Below are 20379 nucleotides of genomic sequence, written 5' to 3'. Positions count from 1 at the left end.
TGCCCACAGGTTATGTATTCCAAGAGCAGGAGGGGGGATGCATCTGCACCATTCAAGCTGCTCTCAGTTTACATTCTCCTTGCCTTTAAGGAGACTCTGCTGGTGGGCTCTCACATCTCAAACTCCATCTGGTTTTTGCAGTGCATCCCCAAAAAAGGCTAAATTTCCAATGTAATTCCATTAATTACCAAAATACCTGCCAAAAAGGTGTTCCTCCTTGTAATATAACACAGGTAAGGGTCAGTCAAACAGGACCAGTTCTCAAGGTCCCAAAAGGATGACCACTTGGGGGGAATGATGCAGAGGGATGGAGCTTGGATTCAGTGGTTGGGCCCCTTGTAACAAGAAAGACCTTCAAACCTGAGAGTCAGGGACCTTTGTTCAGGAAACAAATCCAGAGAAGGGCAGCAGAGCAGGGGAAGGATCTGGAGCAGAAGTCTGATGAGGAGTGGCTGAGTAAGCTGGGGGAGAGCAGCCTGGAGAAATGGAGGCTCAGGGAGGACCTGCTCACACTCTACAGCTCCCTGACATGAGCGTGGATCGAGGTGGACTCTTCTACTGAGTAGCAGGATATGAACAAACGGCCCCAAATTGCACCAGGGGAAGTTTAGGTTACAGATTACGGAAAAATTCTTCACCAACAGGGTTGTCAAGCACTAGCACAGGCTACTCAGGGCAGTGCTGGATTTAGCATCCCTGGAGGGATTTAAAAGACATGTGGCTTTAGCATATGGGGACATGGTTGAGTGGTGGCCTTGGCCATGTTATGTTTATAGTTGGGCTCCATGATCCTTTCCAAACTACTTTAATTCTATTCCAAACTTCTTTGATTCAGTTCACAGGAAACTGTGAAACAGCCCTCAAAACCTGTAAGGCACATGGCACAGTCCAGGGCTGCCCCATCTTTCCCCTGGGGACACACTCAGGCTTGCCTCAAACTTTCCCTCTCTCCAAAACCTGCATGTGCTCCCAAGATCCCCACACAACCACTGCCAAGGACTGTGCCCACAGATGACTTCAAACACACAGAGCTCAATCTCTGAGAGCAATCTCTGGCATTCTCCCATAGCACACTTCCACCAATAGCCCTTCAAGCATTCTTTGTCTCAAGATGTCCTAACAGCCCCTCAGTCACAAACCCATCAAGGCACTTCTGAAAGGAAGTTTTATTCATAGCTTTTACCCAAAGAGCAACTTTCCTTTCCTGAAGGGAAATCACATCTGCAGCATGGTGATGAAGATGGGGGTCAGCAGCTCTGAATGCAATACTAATTTTGTTTTGTCTTTACTTCCAGGGTCTGTATTATCTTCAAGCCCTGTCCTCCCTTCTCTTCTCTGACAGTTCAGGTGACAGGTCCCCCCAACCCACAGCACATGTCCACATGCCTTGGCTGTAGCTCAGAAGCTCCCCCAGGCCAGCTCAGCACTGGAGGTGCCCTGGGGCAACATGAGCACAGCCCTGTCTGTGCCACCAGGTCATTGTCACCAACAAGCAAAAGGGCCACAAACCCAGAGAAAGCAGAGGCCTCAGCATCTGCAGAAACTAATGGCATTTACCCGAGAACACATCTTATTCAGAACAGCAGCATTTTTTTTTTTACTTTATTAGAGCACATTCCTGCAGCACAGTGCCATGTTCAGCTGCTTGCAAGAGGCAGGTGGACAGCCTTCTTCAAAGGGGAAAAAGCACTGATTTTATCTATGGAAAATAGGCTGCAGCTAGGAAACAAGTGGAGTTAAAACAAAAATCAACATCCTTAATGATCCCCTTCAGAAGGGCAAATAAAAAGGGCCATGTGGCTTTCTCCAAGCACAACAGGACCTGGAACTCAAAAAGAAGCAAAGCTCACAAGCCACCTTTGGAAAGACAAGGGGCACCCAACAGGCCTGTGGGGCATGTCCACCTATGTGCCAAAGACACTGGTGATAACCCATTTGGAAAACGTGCACTCTTTCTTTGCCCTTGCTAAATAGGAATTTTGCATTCAAGCCCCTCCAAAGCTGCTGCAGCAAAGAGCAGAACCAGGAAACAGCCTTGGACACTGCCAACTACAGCAGACACAGAATCCCAGAATGGTTGGAATTCAAAGGGATCTCTTGAGATCACTTCATCCAAGTCCCCTGATAAAGCAGGTTTCACCCTGAACAGGTCTCACAGGATTGTGTCCAGGGAGGTTTTTAGTATCTCCAGAGGAGACTCCACTCAGTACACTTCAGTTCTGCTTTTCAGCCCATACCTGTGGCAGACATTCAATGACACAACCAGGTCACTCAGCATGCTGCACATACACACTCCACACCTCAATGAAGTGACAGAAATCCAGCAAAGGGATCACATCTGCTTCTCAGCAGGTGTCCTGAACACTCAGGTCCCCGGCCAGAAGTGAGAGCCCCTGATCCCCTGAAGCACAAGTGGGGTTCAGTGGGATGGCACCTCTGCTGAAGTGACAAGGTCCTGCAGCAGACACTTTTCCTGGAAAGCAAGGGCACACTGCGAGCTAGGACCACATAATGGCACTACAGACACACACAAATTGGGGTCCATGACTCAGCTGTTCACTCTCAGCTAAAAGTGCACTTAGTGGAAGGTGTCCCTGCCTATGGCAGAGGGGTTGGAACTAGATAACCTAAGATTACTTCCAACTTATTCTCTTCTATGATTCGTTGATTTAGACACTGGCAGCTTTTCCAGCTCCTTTTCCTATATGGCAGAACGGAAGCACCCCTGGGTGGTTCATCAGTGACATTCAAGAGGAACAGGAACCCCACACTTCAGTCTGGAGACCCCTGTGCTTACTACAAACCAGAGAAGTGCTTTAATACAGTACACCTAGCTCCACACATCCTCACTCATGCCCCAAACTACCTAGCACTAGCCCACTGGAGATACACACTTTCCAGGAGGACCTTATCTTCCAGCTCCCTGCAGCCAAAGGCTCCCCTTCCCAGGTGCAGGAGCAGCATCTGGCACAAACAAAGGTGGCTCAGGGAGGTGCCAAGGACAAGGTCTCACTGCAAGCAGCTCCTTTGAGACAGATGCATCAAAAAGTGTCCAAGCTCCATCTATTAGCAGGCTTCTGGGAACACTTCCTTCAAGGTGAGGGATGCAAGCCTTGCTCACCTCCTCAACATCATGTAGCCCTTCTCTCTCCTTCCTCCTGTAATTCTGATGAGAAGAAGGGTTCCTTGAAAATACAGACTACAAACAGGCACAGAACTTTGTATGCCTAGCCCTGAAGGACAAGCAGGAAGATAAAGAATTGCATAGCCATGCTATGAAATTACTGATTTTCAGACAAGCAGGTCTGGTCTGTGAATGTGCCTCCAGAAGTGCTCCATGTCCCCAGTGGCCAGGCACAGCTTGAAGGAAAAGAGATGAGTCAGGGGTGCCAGGTGCCAGCCTGCTGCCCAGCCTGCAGGCCAGTCTCATGGATGGCAGCTGGCCATGGGCCAGCTGGGTGCCTCAGCACTGCCCTGCTGTACTGTTACCTGAGGATGTACTAACCTGCCCTGACAGACACTGGCAGAGGTCACAGTACAGACTGATGAGAAGTCTTAGAAATAAGAACTGCAGGCAGCTCCCACAGACACAGCACAAGGGCCCTGCTCAGCCCTGCCAGACATAAGGCAGCAACCAAGGGCACCAGGCAACAGGGCAGCTGAGAACTTTTAGAAGCCTGTCCTCCAAGTAAAGAGTCCTGGTCTGTCTTCTGCTCCACACATCAACCCCTGTGCCAGTGTCAGCAGCTGTCCTTGTGTGTTCACACCACTCTGGAGTGGCAGGGACACTCCACTGCCTCACATAAGCTGCAGAGTAGCTCTCTTGGGGAAGAGATGCTACTCCAGCCCTGGCTGCCCTAGAGTTGTTCTGCTCTCCACCACCTGCTGCCATCATGGGAAGAGCCCTTGGCTCAAACACAGAGCAGTGTCTCATGCCTGATAACAAACCCTACAGCCTTGAGGAAAGGAAGTAGCCAATAGCCATTCCCTACCATACAGGGATGACATGAGCTGTGTAATTTCTCTGTCAGGGTCAGGCATCACATTGGGCCTTGGTAGAGCAGCACTGCTGCTCTGGCAGGAACTCTCAGAGTCCTGACCGGAGCTCAGAGGCAGAGGACCAGCCTCAGTATCTCATGGTGTACCCCATCCCACAGCCTGGAGAGCCTCACACCAGCTTACTGCCCAAAGCATGTCATGCCAAATGGCATCAGAGTGCTGGGTGTATGGGACCAGCCTCAACAAGCAAATGAGAATCATTCCCAAAGGAGCCAGAAAGGGTGTCTGCAACTGCCTGAAGTCAGCTAAGGGACATAAGGACTGGCCATTGCTTGCCAAGAGGTTTGCTGTGCTCCTCTGCTGCTCGTGACCAATCCCTGAGAGCTACGGAGTAGCAGACAACAGATCAGAACTGACAGGAACTGGCAGGCTTTCCCAGGAGAGCTGGAACAGAAGGCCCCAGGCCCTGGCAGCACGTCACCATCAGAGGAACCTCCTCAATAGCTTTGCAGTTGGTCAGGCAGACAGAAAGCCCAAGGACAACCAAGCAGGACCCAAGCACCAGCCACCCTCCTCACCTGATGCATCCACATTGCAGGTGAGCAGCAGTAAAGGACTCACAGGTCTGGCAGGGACAGACCAAGAGCAGAACCTGAATCCTGCACTGTTCTTCTTCTGCTTGTCTTGACCAACAGTGTTCTCTGAGACCAAAGAGCAAAGAGACACACATTTGCAGTCCTCTGGTGCTGTTTGAGCCTTGCTACCTCATCAATCCCTGCTCCTAAGCAGGGCTGCACAGACACATCTCAGCCAGCAGAGCCACCGGAGCTTGAAACTTGGGGTCTGCTGCAACCCAGAGGGACTCAGGGAACTACATTGCTGAGGGCTGCATAGAAAAGAGGCTCTGCAGAAACACCGCCCTGCCAGCGGATTTAGAGAGGGGCTCCCATCACTCGGGGAGTTCCAGGCAAGGGAGACACCACTGACAATGCAGCTGCCTGCAAAACACCGGAGGCAGAGCCAGGGGAGGGGCACAAGAGTGACTCCTCTCCCGGCTCCTCCCCAACAGCTCTCTGCCAGTGGAATTAGGGAGGGCTGCCTGGTTCAGCAAAGCCTCCTCCAGGAGGCAAAACAGCAACCCGGCTAGCTGCTCCTCCACACTCCATCAGCCCAGAGCATCTCTGTAGGACACTCGGAAGGAGGTACCCAGTCCCCCTCAGCAGCTATCTGTCTGCAGGCTGTCACGCAAGCAGCCTGGCAGGCAGAGCACAGCTTTCTCCCCACAGCCTGCTGCAGCAGGATTTGTTTATGTGTCTGCAGCTGCTCTGTGCCTTCGCCATGGGAATCCAGGCTGAAGCTCCATCCGTGCCGAGGCAGCAGCAGCCCCGCCGCACATTGCGCAGCCCGGCAGGCACAGGGCTGCGGGGGGCAGAGCCGCTGGCAGCGGGCCCGCTGGAGCGGCACGCCGCATTCCCGGCCTCCGCAGTGCCGCCCCCACATCCTGCCTCCAGCCCTCCGCTGGGGGTACAGAATGCCAATCTCGGGTTGTAATTTTTCCAAGTTAAAAATAACCCAGTAGTTTAGCAAGAGAAAAGCAGCAGCAGCGATGCAGGGGGCTGTGGAGTCTGCAAGCTCACTGCGAGGCAGCACAGCACACATTCTCCTTCCCAAACAGAGGCTGCGGAGAATCAGCTTCCCAGCTCTGCTCACACAGCTACAGCAAACAAGACTCCCTCAGCAACCCATCAGGAGAGGCTTTGCCAAGCAGCCAAGTGGTCTTCATGTCAGAGCCGCCATACTGCCCCAAGGCACCATGGGGGAAGAGGGCACAGGCCCCACACTCCTAAGCAGGACACACAGCACGATGAAGGAAACAAAGAGGTCCAAATAACCCAAAGTAAGGGAGCAAACATGCATCAGGCAGGTACACATGTCCAGGACGGGCAGAGCATCACACCAACAGCCAGCCCCAAGGGACACAGCCATGCTGCAAGCAATTTTCTGGATTCAAAATATTCTCATCTTTAAAAAAAGAAGGTGGGGGAGGAATGAACTATGTTCTCTGTGGGGCGAGGGGAGCCCAGAGATCTGCTGATAAGGACACCAAAAGTACATGGTGAACCTGCAGTACCTTCTCAAGACACCCAGCTCTGCCACCCCACAGGTGAAGAGGCAACAAGACTTTGACAGACAGGCAATAAATCACCACAACCTCCTTGCCACTTGCTTCCTTGGAAAAGGAATATGGTGATGCCGCACAGCCTTCCCCTCCAGAAAGCCTGTTCAACACCAACACTCTGCTCCAAGCCCTCAGCCCTACAGCAAGAACCACGTCAGAGACCCAGGGAGACACCTGGGCTCGTGCCATTGCCTGTCCACACAGGATGCTCTGCTGGCACCCAACAAGCAAGAGTGCACATGCGGGCTGGATACAGCCCCCGGTAATGCAGCTTCAGTCAGCTGCATTTCATGACTCTCATGACAAGCTCACGTGGCAGCACCAGCAATAGCTCCTTTTTGGAGGGTTTTCAAATGCAGCTTCTAATCCAAGACCATAAGCAGAGTGACCTTCAGCAGCTGCACAGTGCTGGGGGACTGAGCACCAAGGGCTCACTCAGTGTCCAGTGAACACAGTAGTGAGTAGGGACAAACAGCACAAGGGAAGAGAAAGCAGCAGAACAGCTGAAACCCCTTCAATTTGTTCAGTGAAGGCACATCATGAACACAAAGCCATGCCTGGCCATTCGACATGCACACAAAGGGAAGCACTTGGGCTTGCTGCTAGAGAGAGGGAAACCACATCTGAGCTCACCATAAAATGTATTTCCCTCATCATCTTCATGAACAGTCCAAAATGAGGGGACACATTACTCCCATGCAGCACAGGCCTTGCAGGGTGGCTGTCTGCAGAGGAGGGATGCACCCAGTGTCAGCTGTACCCCCTTCCCCATCATGGGGATGCACCCAGCATCAGCTGTGTGCTCTTTCCCATGTCATCATCCTGCTACCCTGGTATGCAGGAGCGAGACAGGTTTCTCAAACCTACTGTGTCTGTTGCCTTCTGATCTGCTGGCCAAGAGTCTGACTCCAAACAGTTGTTCATAAGCCTCAGGCAGTGTATTTTAATCCTCGACATCAGCAAGGCAAAAAAAACCAGAGGAAAACCAAACCAAATAGCTACAATGCAGTACCTACACAGCCAAGAGAGAAAGGAGACAGGCCAAGCTTGCCCAGACTCGTAGCTGGCACCCAGCAGTCTGGACTTCCACAGGGACAGGGATCTGACCACCCTCAGTGCCAAGAGGCATGATTTCATGTGCAAGGGTTCACTGGTGTGCAAGAACATGTGCAGCACTCCTGCACACACAGGGGTCCCAGTGGCTCCCTGCACAGCAGTATCCCACCAGCACAATTCATGTGCCTTGTAAAGAGCATCCCCAGCTCAAGCTCCTGACACATCAGCAAAGCCCACTGCATGTCACTGATGTAGCATTTTCCAGACCTCTGCTACCCACTACACACAAATATGGTCCAGTGTGGCATCCAATCCAGGCCACCATACAGCTCAAATTAACTGCCCAGTCTGCCAAATCCTAACAAGCCATTCTTCCATCACCAGTGCCAAATTTTCCTTCCACTTTATTCACCAGCCCCAGCATGCTGACCAGCAAGCCAACAGGAAAGGACACGAGTGGAGTGTCCACGGAACAGACAGTGACAGTGGCCATAAAGCCTTCCCACCTCATCCATCACATTCCCAGCACCTATTTTCCTACTTTAAAATGAACAAAGCACAGTATCTGTATCCACATGCTACAGGAGTGCCAAGCTCCAGAAGCCAATAAAGCCTATGGCCAAGCGTCACTTCCACAGCATCCTGCACAACTGTCCCACCCCACTGACCCTGGTGCAGGCCACAAGCAGCCAGCTCACAACCCTCTCCTGGCCCCTGCGAGTCAGAAGCTCACTGCTCACTGCAGCTCAACACAGTAGCATGACCAGCCTGCTGGCAACCAAAAAGATGTCTGGTGGGCAACTCCTCTTAGCCTGGGATGGTCCACCCAATCTGCTCCTTCACAAGGCAGAGGGCCTTGCATGCCAAGGCAGCATGCTTGTGTGCTTCAGCTACCAAGGAGGCTGTGGAAAGCCTCTGGTCAGAGTGACAACACAACCCTAACTACATTTTAGATGGATATGGGCAAAGAAGCTCTGAGGACACAGTCTGTGCTGGAAGCAGGCTCTCTTCCCCGAAGTGCCTGGCTGTTACCCCTGGGTAGAGAGAGAATTGTAGGCTTGGCTCCTGCTGGCTTCCTGGACCAGCAGTCATGAGGAGCCAGACTTCCCAGCAGTGTAAGGAAAAAGCCTCTGATGAACTACTGGGCTCAAGGGAGCACAGGGGTTACTGTCAGCTGCTTCAAAGGCCTCTTGCATCAGGGCACAACATCCAGCTGCTCTCCAGCTACCAGGAGGGATATAGATGTTTCAGCAAAAACCAGCAGCCTGTGCACTCTGCACATTTTCCTGCTGCCTTTTATGTCTTACACACAAGTGTCCAAAGCTTCACTTAGCTGTCCAAGTCCATCTCCAAGGTCACTGTCCTTACAAAGAAGCCACTAGGCACATAATTTAACCTTTATTAGTAAAAAAGGTTTACAAAAGCCAGCCTTGACAGCTAGCCAATGCAAAGAACATTTTATAAGGTTTGAGAGCTTTACACCAAACTCATACTATCCCAAGGTAGATGGCCAAAAAATGAGATGGCATTCTTGAAAGTACAGATCTTCTCTTGCTGTTAACATCCTGCACAGCAAACTCCAGCTGTCAGAAAACAGCTTTGCCACATTGCCAACAGCTCCTCAGAGGCAATCCTAACCCTAAATGCCTCTATTTTCTAATGCTAGAATAAAGACAGAAAAACAAAATTGACATCAGGGAGAGAAAAGTGAACACACACAATGCACCTCAAGACTTGGCTGTGGACACATCTGACACCCTGATCAGATTTTGTGCTGAGAAGGCACAGCAACACTGGCCACAGCTCCATAGTGATGGAGAACCCACTGCAGAGTCCAGTCAATGCTGAAAATCATTTCTTGAGGAATTTCTGTCAGACTTCAGGAAAGTCTGCTCCAATTGAAGCTCCCTGCCACAGACCTCCACAGTGGATAACTCTTACCTTGCCAGTCATTCACCTGATGTCCCCACATCCCTGCTCGCTCCTGTTATCTGCTGACTAAGTTATTCCCCATTGTTCTTCTGCTATAACCATGGTAGAGAAAAAAGGTGAAAGAAAAAGTTGGTGCCCTCCTGCCAACCTCCTGCTGCATCTAATGAGTAGCCCACAGGAATGTGCCCAAGGAAAAACATCCAAGGAACTGAATGAAGCATGGCCAAGTACCAGCAGCTGGGCCACAGGAAAAGAGTTAGCATTTCAAACATTTCCAGGCCCTCACAACAGGATGGACACCTCTGCTTTGCCAAATGCCTCGTCTGTGGACAGGTGGCAGAGTGGCAAGGGGTGTGCAGTGCCTGAAGGGAGCTCAAGGCCAGCCTTGCTTTGCCTACCATGGCCACATCTCAGACCACAGCTTATGAGCACAGGCCTTGAAGGCCGACCCCAAGGTACATCTTAGTGTGTGAAAAGTTAGCAGCTCTTCTTTGGACCAGGCAGCACTTTATCCTGTTCCTAGGGATCTCAAAAAACAGGTGATAAAGGAAGCTCAGCTTGGTCTGTGCTCTCACACACAGCGAAGGCTGGGGACATAGAAGGGATCCCCTGGAGCAGAAGAACGTTTTGCTACACTGCTCATTCCCCAGGCACAGGACAGCTCCAACACCACTTACAGAGGCTGCTTGACTGATGCTGCCCTCTTGGAGAAGAGCTCCTGCACCCACACAGGCTGCACCTGTCCTGCCAGCGTTGCAAACCCAGGCCACCCACGCCAGGGCAGGGCAGAAAGGCTGGCTGGCAGACCCCTGCCTGCAGCGAGGCCAGGTACTGGGGGAGCCAAGCTGTTCCTCAGCACCCAGAAAGACAGCATCCTAAATAACCACAGTCAGTTTTTGTATGCTGTAGGGAGGTCCCACAGCTCATGGCATCTGTTCTGCCTGCACATCCTAACAAAATCTAGCAAACCTCATTCCAAAATAGCAAAAGACAAAATCTGCTGTTGTCCAGGCCTAAGAAGGTACTTTGAGAGAATAGTCTCCAGAGTTCTGATGCCATCTGTAATGAGACATTCATCTCAATCATCTGTTTCCTTGCATTTGTCTTTTACACCATCCCAAGAAAGACTGAAGTATGGGAGGCTGAGAGTAGTGCCAAAGAGAAATTCTTCAATTCCTCTTGTGCAAATGCTTGGGATTCAGTGATGCCAGCTCCTCAGCTATAGACAATGCTTTAATACACTTGACTAGCCCTTTTAAATGGTGAGCACACAGAGGCCTGCCCAGACACACTGCAAGTGAAACACTACTAAAAGCACATGTGGAGAGGTAGCCCCTTCTTGCCTCAGCTCATAAAGCCCTTCAGTCAGAGACCAGCTCAGGGAACAGTGAAAAGACCATCAACCTTGCCAGGCTGGAGAGCCACAGCTGCACGAGTAGGGAACACATGGGCAGGAGAGTTTCCTGCCAGAGGATGCCTCGCCACTGTCACCAACACTGAGTGCAAAGTCCCATCTTTGCAGACTCCCTTTTTCCAAACAGAACTGGAACCCAGGGCACACCCAGCTTCTTCCAACAGCACATAGGCAGAGCTGCTGTGGATCTCTCCTGGACTCAAGCTGCATTCATTCAGGGCACAGATACAGAAGATGCCCTGGACACTCCTGGCCAACCAGCACCACTGTCACAGGGTCAGCCAGAAAGCAGGCAAGCACATGGCATCAGCTGCATCAAGCTACCAGGAAACTCTTGTCCCTGTTTGCCTGGCAGGTCTGTAGACATCAGTCTCCTCTGACATGCAGCAATACAGAAGCCAGGTTAGCAAACGCTGGACAGAGCAGGAGAACACCGTTCCCACAGGCCATGTCCTAGCCTACTCTTACTGCACATACTGGTCCCAAGTCCAAACCAAAATGGTTTCCACATCTTCTCTCCCTCTGTACTTGGAAAAACCACTCATATTCTGAACCCTTTCTTCAGCAGGCATCTCTGGAGGAACAATCATGCAACAGGGTCCAGAAACCCATTTCTGCTCTATGTCTGTTCCTCCTTCCAGCTAAGGGGAACAGAAAGAGCAGGAAATAGAGTTGGATCCAGGAAAGGGTTTAAGAATATTGTCCTCAGCCCTAATGCCCTGCTCCACTCAGCAGAGCAGCCAATGGAGAGCCTGTCTAGAAACTGGAAAGCAGTATCCGCAGATAACCACATTTCCACACACAGCATGCCCTGTCAGATGTGGGCAAAGCTGTACCTATTCAAACACATAGGTGCTACAGCCTGCAGAGTCGCACCTCAATTCACCTGAATTGAAATTACAACTACCAAAGCCTCAAGGAGCCTGTGCCCACAGTGATACACTCCTTCCTTTGCCTTTGGGATTCAGGACTCTGGTTCTCTCTCAAAGCACAGTGTGGGACCGGCCTAACTCCAAACCAACAATTTTATTCTCTGATAGAAACTCTCACCCTCCAGTGCAAGGAGGTGGAGAAGTCACTGTGACCGGCCCACAAATGTGCAATCACAAACCTCAGCACCTCGACAGAAAGCACAAGCCTTGCTTCAGCCGGCCTGCCCCCACCATGGCTGCAGACAAACAGAGCACACACAGCCTCTGCTGCTGCTGCGGCGGAGAGAAACCCGCTCTATGTATGCGCCAGAGTGCATGCCGGGAACGGCGAGGGGCTCCGGCGAGGGGCACCCTGCAGGGACTGAGAAACATCACTGGAACCGGGCCGCGCCTGCCCCAAAGCAACAAGCACAGAACCATTCGCACACCCCACTGCACTCTTTCCGAGGCTAAGCAAGCACAGTGCACAGCAAGGATGCACCAGGCATTTAATTAAGTCATCAAAAATGGCTCTTGTTGGATCCTCAATTAACAGACATCGAACACTTAAACTTCACTTTATCTAAAGTATATTCTAAGTTCAACCAAAGCAGATGAAAGACTGAGGGTTAAAAGTGCTCTGTGCATAAGACCTAGAAAACTCAAGGCAGTGGCTCACATAAAAATAGCAGCTTTCACAGCACATCTATAGCAAAGCACTAATGTTTATTCTTGTATCTAGGACTAATTTTAATTCTGCCTCAATGCACATATATAACAAGGCATTAATGTTTCTTAAAGAACCAATATTTCACTTACCTATATATCAAAGAAGTGGAACCCCCTGCAACTTTGCAGCACCCTCGTTCCTGCCTGTAGCTAATTCTAAGTGCTGGAATTCACTTTCCAAGGCAGCCATACATTGTAAGTTGAAGTGCAAAATGAAACTATGTCCACAAAACAAATACCTATTTCCAGTGCAATAGAGAGGGAGCACAACTCCCTTTCTATTGGAGTTGTTAGTTGCAACCACTCTATAGCAGTTCCTCAATTAGGTAAAGTCCTGCTTCTGCCTTCAAAGAAATGCCAATGAGGTATCTCCTGGGGGAAGAGGTGAGGATCTTACATCCCAGGGAGTTTTCACACTAAAGGCAATAAGTTCCTCACACAGGTCCACTGACAGCCACAGGGACACAGCTTTCCCCCAGCCTTCCTCACCAGGCTTTTGGCTGGGGTCTCCCACACATGCCTATTGCCCTCCCCACGTATTTTCCTGCACCAGAACTCTCAGGCTGTAATTCAAACAAGTAATTTAGGACAACACCAGATAGTGAATGAAATAGCCTTGCCCATCCACGGCCTACCTGTCCCTCCCCTGCAACAGCAGGCACGTTATAACAGGACATGCAGCCAGCTCAGGGGCCTAGAGTAACACCAGACTAACCCCTGATAGAGTCTCCTACTCTAATGTAAAGCAGGGCTCCACAGATCCCACACTTTTATACAAACATTTAGAAAATACTCTGAAAATTGACACTGCCAAGCATAACTCTTCCCTGCTTTCAGCACAGTCACCCCAAAAGGAAACAATGAATTACCTGCATTTCAACCCAGAATTCCCTTCAGAATTGAGCCAAATGGCAGAGAGAACCAGACAAGTGCCTGAAGCTTCAGAAGAGATCTAAACTTAATCTTACCAGGAAAAACACAAACCAAAAAATTCCCAAACACCACAGTAAAACAAACTATCCCAAAACAACCAACATAGAATTTTGGAAAAGGTGACCCTGCAGAAGGCATGCTGTACCTCAGAGGGCAGACATTCATAATCATGAAGCAGCATCCCTCAAGGGGAAACCAGGGCTGGAAAATATGATGGGCACCCCATGGCCAAGCCACATCTCACCCTCACAGTAACACCCGTGCTCCCTGAGCCATACCCAACACACCTCTGCACATTTCCAGCGCCCACATGAAAAGCTAAGAGGGACTGGGACTTGGTTCCCATGCTTCTCATTTTCTTTTCTTGCCTGAAAGAGTGTTTTGCTCCTGTTAGAGAAGGATTTACACTCACTACAGGCTGAGAACGCCTTGGAGACAACAGGCTGCAGTACAGAAACAGCATGCACCCCTTCACCTCAAGGCAGCATTTCCTCCACAGAGAGAAGGTCCTCACACAAAGGATGTGCCAAAAGCTCCGTGTGTGAGCCCCACCTGATGCTAACACAACTCAGCACTTCTCTAAGCACTGGGCCCAAGGGCAGCACAGAGCAGGAGTTCTACACTCAGGCATAAACTCTCCCAGCTTTTAGCTGACTTCCAAAACAGCCAGTTGTACTCAGGCGTTCCCTAGAGCATAGTCATAACCCTTCCCCAGATATCTGCCAGGGACTGGTCTTAAATATTAAAGCCCAGCCAGAGGGTCTCAGGTATACTCTAATTCTTAGGCTGACTGGACACATCCAACATAACAATGCTAAAAATTATTAGCCGCATATTGGTGGATTGCTAGGCTGCATCCCAGATTTTCCCATATAAGGGAAAGTTGAAGGCATTGTCCTATCACATGGAAAACATATTACACCAGCTCAAGATATTACGAACAAAATCAGAGTCTCCTTGTGCCACAAGCTGACACACAGAGAACCACATTTTTCCCTTTTTGCTGCCAGATTGGTCAGCTTTGCCCAGCTCTGTTATTTCCCCAGGGGCTGGTGCCGGATGATCACTGGAGGCTGGGACAGGCACTGCACAGTGTGGCACTCACAGCAGGTGCTGCACAGGGCACATCGCTTCCTTAGAGGATTTTGGTCCCACCACCACGCTTGGCAACACAGGCACTGACATCTCTCCCACAGTCAAGGGTAATTCTGTTTTCATGGGTTTTAGGGTGCTGAGAACCCACCACACAAACCCTGCATGTCACTAACACTCTGCCACAGTAAACATTGCTGCCCCACTGCATACAGGCCCCTTCATCCTGACCATCTTCTCTCCCCTTGACAGCGCTTGTTGGCCTCCAAAAACCACTCTGCCTCTGCTTTCACACACCAGGGAGGACCACCAACACCAGAGGGTGACTCCACTGTCCCAAGCAGGAAAGTGGGGATGAGCAAGGAGAAATGCATTCACTGCTACTTGCAGGAGAAATGAAAAAATCCCTTTTAAGTGCCCCAAGGCCCAGTGAGACATCCAACCACTGAGCTTGACATTGTCTCTTTAAGACAGCCTCAGAGCAAGCTCCCCACGCATGCCTGCCTTCCAGACCCAACACAGGAGTCTGCATTCCTGCACCAAGCACCGCTCTCAGCACAAGGCTGATCAGCTCTTCCCCCTTAGTGAGGGTAAGCTTCTCCTGCACACTGATGAGAATGATATCAGCTCTTATCTGTGCAAAGCCCAGACAGGGCAGGACACCACAGCAAAACACAAAGGCCTGCTCTGGCAGCCTCTCAAAAAACAAGTCTCACAAAGTCGCCCAGCTCACAAAAACAAGTTCACGTGCTTGTACAAAGCCCTCTTGAAACAACACAAACCACTACAGTGAAAGTCTTTATATTATCCACATGTAGAAGCTTATGTATTTGGAGAAACTCTTGATAAAATATTAAAGATCACTCAAGGAAGACCAGATCTTAAAAATTATTGTGATTACACTTTTGGGGTGGAGAGAGGGGGCAGAGATTTGCTTCCAGATGAAGAAATGCAATAAAAAGCAGACAGGAAAACTAGACACTCTTCTGAGAGCCTCATCCACCAAGCCACTAGAAATCAACAGACCCCAAAAAGACCCACAGCACTGACCCCTGGGACTAACATTGGAACATCTAGGGCCAGCTGCTCAAAGACAAGCAGCATGGTACCCTAGGGCCACCATGGAGGACAAGAGAGGAAGAGGTAAACTCAATCCATTAAAAAGGCATATACCACTAAACTAGACAGCAGCATTCAGAACAAAGTAACAAGGCCCCTGATAGCACCTTCCCCTAGAGATGTGCATTATTCACAGCTGCAGCATGGATAAAGACTGCCAGAGCTGCCTTAGTGTCAGATTCACACGGGGTACCCATACTGCAAGGGGCTGCAACTGCCTCCTCAGGGACAGGGCAGCCTGTGCTTCTGCTGGGAAGAATGGGAATAAAGGAACAGGCAGGAACAAACAGCCATGCCTGCAGGGTGGGCTTCAGACTTCATCAAAGTGCAAACAAACCAAGATCACTCATTCTCAAAGTCCTCTCCTTGACTTCAGCTTTTGTTTGAAGAATAAAAACATGTACTTTAACTCTGCTGCACAAGGCACACACATACATTTTGACAGGATCCAGCTCTCCTAGTTACTGTGTTTTTCAGCCTGAAGCGCTTGAGGGGCAACATTCAATGAGCTTCATCCAATGCTGTCACATCTCTGCAGTGAAGGCAGTGCAGCAGCACGTCCAGCACCCCTGAAGGACCTGCAAGAGCAGGCAGCTGTACCAATTCAGAGACACAGGCTGAATTAGCATTCCCAAAAACAAATTTCTACTTTGTAGTAGAAGAGGAAGCAATTTTCAGGAAAGGAGCCCAGGAGCAGCCCTAAACCAAAACCAACCCAGCTCAAGGCCAAAAGCCTTGGGAGAGAAACAACCTACTTACTCCAGGAAGATTGCTGTTATTGCTTCATCCTTCAACAGTTTGACCAAAACTACAATTTCTCTGCAAAGGAGCACAGCAGAGTTCCTGCATGAAGGAGGTAAACAAGAGACAAGGAGAGGCAAGACAGTACCTCTTCCCATGCCATCACCTGAACAGGGCCCACCAGCAACACTTCACAACACAGAAAATACCCTCTGAGAACTCAGTGCTTCCTCTCCTCTGGCAACACTCTAATCCAACTGACCCCACAGCACTTAAAAAGATACTCTGCAAATGAAGGGGTCAGGGATAAACATCTAACAAGCTAACAGCATCTTTCTGCCCCCCAGGAGCCCCACGCCAGGGAGGCCAGTGCCAGCAGAGGGGTGCGGGAGGCTTCTCCCCAGTCCCATCGGACACTACACAAGCACAGCCAACCATCTCCATCCGTCTCCCCTCATTCTCCAGCACCATCAATATTTGCTGCATTTCCTGAGCAGGACGTAAACAAGAAAAAAGACTGGGCTTTTGGCTAGAAGCATCCAGACTCCCTGAGGAAACAAAGCAAGCATTTTTCATAGCAAAATTACCAAAATACTCTACCATATCAGCAGCAGACCAAGCAGAACCAGCTCTGCATGTGCTGAGGCAGCCGGCCTGGACCCGCGGTCCCCGACTTCACTGCGAGTTCAGTGCAGTTGTCAGCAGGCAAGCTGACAATCAGGGGGAGACCCACTCTCGGGCGGGTGCGCGCTAGCAGCAGTAACCCGAGCTGACGATTTTGCTTCCTCCTCCCGTATTTGCGTGCGTGTCTCTCACAGCCTTCATCCTACAAACCTCATCGACCAAGGCTAAAATCCACCTCCACCACCAGTGAACGCCACTGGTGAGCACAGGGGAGCCCCACGGCGCGGCCACCGACCCGCAGCGGGTGCGATGACTGCGGCGAGACGCGGCTCTCCTGTGACTGCGATGCCTCTGCTGTGACATGGCTGCGATGTCACAACCGATCCGCGTCTGCTCCGCGCGCAGCGGGACGGAACCGCGCTGACAGGGACGAGTCCGTGGCCCGGCGCGGCGGGAGCGGCCCTTCCACCGCATCCCCCCCGCGCCCCGGCCCGGCGGGACCCGGCAGCGGGCAGCCCGCACCCCGGGGCCTCCAGCGCGCAAAGGGACCCGCTTCCCTCCGACCGCCAAGTTTAAAGACTTAATTATTGATATTCCCGAGCACCGCAGCCGAGATGCCAAAGGGGAACTGCGCCCTGCGGGCGGGCTCCGATACCCCGCACCCGGGGGGGGCCGCTTCCCCCTCCCTGGCCGGGAGGAGCCTCGGCTCAGCACCATGGGGAGCCCGCCCCGCCTCCGCCCCCGGCCCCGCACTCCCCGGGACCCGCCGCCGCTGCCGGGGGCGCCCGGCCCAGCGCTGCCGGCCCAGAGCCGACGAGGCCCGGTCGGGGGCGAACGGCAAGGCCGGCGAGACAGGCCGCGGCCCCCCCGCGCTGCCGCGGCCCGGGGGGCGGGGGAGGGCGGCGCGGAGGGACCCGGGGGCACCGCCGCCCCTCCCCGCGGCCGGAGCCATGACAGGGCCGGCGGCCGCCCCGGCCCCCGCCCGCTCCGCGGCCCGCGCCACCGACGCCGCGTTCATTCATAGCGCCGCCCTGGCGCGGCTCCACCGTCGCGCCGGCCCCGCCAGGCGGGCGAACCCAAAGTTCGGGGCAGAACTTACCCAAAATGGCTCCGCAGCCGCCCCAACACAAACAGCTTTTATTTGGTGAAGTTAAGCCCAGCGCCCAGCAAGGACACCCTAACCTCGCTCGGGCCCGCCCCCGCAGCGAGCCCATTGGCTGCCCAGAGCCGCGCGCCGCCGCCCATTGGCCGGCCGGCCCGTCAGCCGCGCGGCGCTCGCGCCAAGCTTGGCTGCAGCGCGCCCGCCGCTCGCTCCATTGTGCTCCTGTTTGCACCGATGAGAGCGCGGCGCTGATTGGCCGCGCCGCCGCCCCCACGCGCCGCCGCCCCGCCCGCGTGCTCCACGTCCGCCGAGCGTTGCCCGGATGTGAACGGGACCCGCGCCCCGCCCTGGGACCCGCCCATGCCCCACGGCGACCGCCCCGCCCCGCCCCGCCCCGCCCGGCCCGGCCCTGCTGTCCCGCTGCCGCTGCCCCGTCCCCGCAACGCGCTCCCTCCCGGCGCTGCCGCCCCGGCCCGCCGAAATCCTCGAGGTGCGAAGGCGCCCGCGGGCGGCCCCGCGTGGAAGAATAGCGCGGGAGCGGCCTCGGAGGCCGCAGGGCCCGAAGGAGGGAATGGCGCTCCCCAGAGGGGGCTCCGAGAGATGGGCTGGGAGCAGGCTCAGGACTTGGGCCGGGTGACCCATTTGTCCAGGGAGAAGCTTGGCATGGAGCAACTGGCAAGGTTCGGGTCCTGCACCAGTTAATGGTGAGCCAAGGCCGCCGAGGTGGGTTTCCCATTGGAATTCCTCACAACCAGACTCCTTGGGATGCCCGTTCCTGGTCACGCATTGTTGTGTGCAGTAGGCACAGCCCCTCCTTCGCCTCAGCACCTGCAGCTGGACCGGCAGCACTCTCGTTGTGGCGCCCGCACTGCCGTGCCTGCCGTTCTGTATGGGAAGGTGGGACAGCTGGGGAAGAGGAGCAGGGCTGGCTCCATCCTCCCTGCTGATGCAGAGGTGCTGTGGCACGGAAAGAAACACTGCTGAAGATAATTAGCTCTGCTGAGACTCAGACTGATGAGCGCAGTACGGGGGAGTCCTCGTGCAGCCATACTGCTCGCCAGGCCCCTTGGGAAGCTCGCACAGCCCTGTGCTGAAGCCCTGGACTGTTCAGCCCCAGCTGGCACTGATGTCTGGTGCTGTCTAGCTGGCATGTGCTCTTTATGCTTCCTGGCTTTCCCCAGATGCTCTCCCCAGAGCTGTAGAGCTCTTCCACTGGTTGTGGAGATCCACTGGGTAACACCACTGGGCAGTGCTGGTGTCCTCTGCATGCACCTGTCACTGCACACTTGCAGATTAAACACAGCCAAGGGACGTGGCTCCATCACAAAGCTACACCCACCCCATTCCTGGGCTCCTCCAAGTCCCCCACACAGGCCAGTATACTATGCTCTTCCTGGTGAAGCAGGTCTTCCTTCTCCATAGCATTCCCCTTCATCGTTGCTTGCTTCAACCCACATCTCCACCCTCCATCCTTTCTCCTCCCTCAGTCTGGCTCCTTGCCCATGGATGGCACTGGTGGACACTCCTGAGATCTCACATGTTCAAATTCTTTCTGCTTATAGAGGGCCAGCACATGTGAAATATTCCTCTCCAGTGCCTTCCCCTTTCCCTAGTGCTGCCTGCTCCTTCTCTAGCCACCAGCCTTGCCTGTCCTTGATGTGTTCATCCTGCACCAGGCAACCTTTGGCAAATCAACATCATCCTGTGCTGTATCTTTGCTCTACCTCCAGAGCAGTACTTCAGCCTCAGAGAGAAGAATGCATGTTAACGTGGAATTAATTAGTACTTCATGACCAGGGAACCAAAATACCTTATTTGCTGATCAATCACTTTTTGCTCAGTTTCTCTCAAAAGGTTTGGCTCATTGCTGTACAAGTAAAATGGGCTGGCTGGAGGTCAGGGACCAATAAAGCAAGGCACAAACAAATTCCCTTGCCAGATTCATATGATAAATGTAATTTGGAAAGACATTGTTACAGAATTGCAAAAGTTTTGATGGAATGGGACCACAGGAGGTTATGCAAGGGGTTCCAGAGGTCCCTTCCAAGCACTGCATTGATGATCAGCGCAAGATGAGATCAGCCATGGCTCTGCCTGCCTGAGCCACAGCACCTTCCATGGCCAGACATGCCCCCACTCATCCAGTGGTCTCTGTCAAGGCTACACCATCCCAATATTCCACCTTCACCTTTCAGGACTTCGTTGTTACTGCTCCTTGATGTGTCACCAGGCACCGCCAAGAAGGTTTTGAGTCCATCATCTTTGAAATTGCTTTGTAGTACTTGTAGACTGCTGTTGGCTCAGGTCCTGCTACCTCTTCACCAGGAAAAAGCAGCCCAGCTCCTCCAGCTGTATTCAAGGGCCTCCTGTCCCCACCTTGGTTGTCCATCACTGATGTCTCTCTTGGCTTCTCAATTTTGTGGGTTCCAATACCAGACCAAAAAAAGAAAAATATGTATGATTTTATAACAGAAACTCATCTGCCAATTCAGTCTTAATCCAGGCCATGTCTGTTTATTATTTACAGAGTGGGATGGCTGTGTTTTAC

General features: G+C 52.4%; 1 protein-coding gene across 7 annotated transcripts in view; it reads right to left on the bottom strand.

Annotated features, from left to right (window-relative positions):
* CHD6 (chromodomain helicase DNA binding protein 6) overlaps nt 1-17970 on the bottom strand; it is a 100916-nt gene extending 82946 nt beyond the window's left edge. For 6 of the 7 annotated variants that reach the window (XM_063172069.1, XM_063172071.1, XM_063172073.1 and 3 more), the window contains exon 1: nt 17829-17970. In XM_063172069.1, coding sequence (XP_063028139.1) covers nt 17829-17943 — 115 coding nt within the window. In that variant the 5' untranslated portion in view covers nt 17944-17970. The remainder of the gene's footprint in view (nt 1-17828) is intronic. The other variant, XM_063172072.1, reaches the window with a different exon arrangement.
* Between the last annotated feature and the right edge of the window lie 2409 nt (nt 17971-20379).

This window comes from Melospiza melodia, chromosome 19 (assembly GCF_035770615.1).
Source record: "Melospiza melodia melodia isolate bMelMel2 chromosome 19, bMelMel2.pri, whole genome shotgun sequence".
NCBI lineage: Eukaryota > Metazoa > Chordata > Aves > Passeriformes > Passerellidae > Melospiza > Melospiza melodia.
This window is presented reverse-complemented; position numbering and strand designations above follow the sequence as displayed.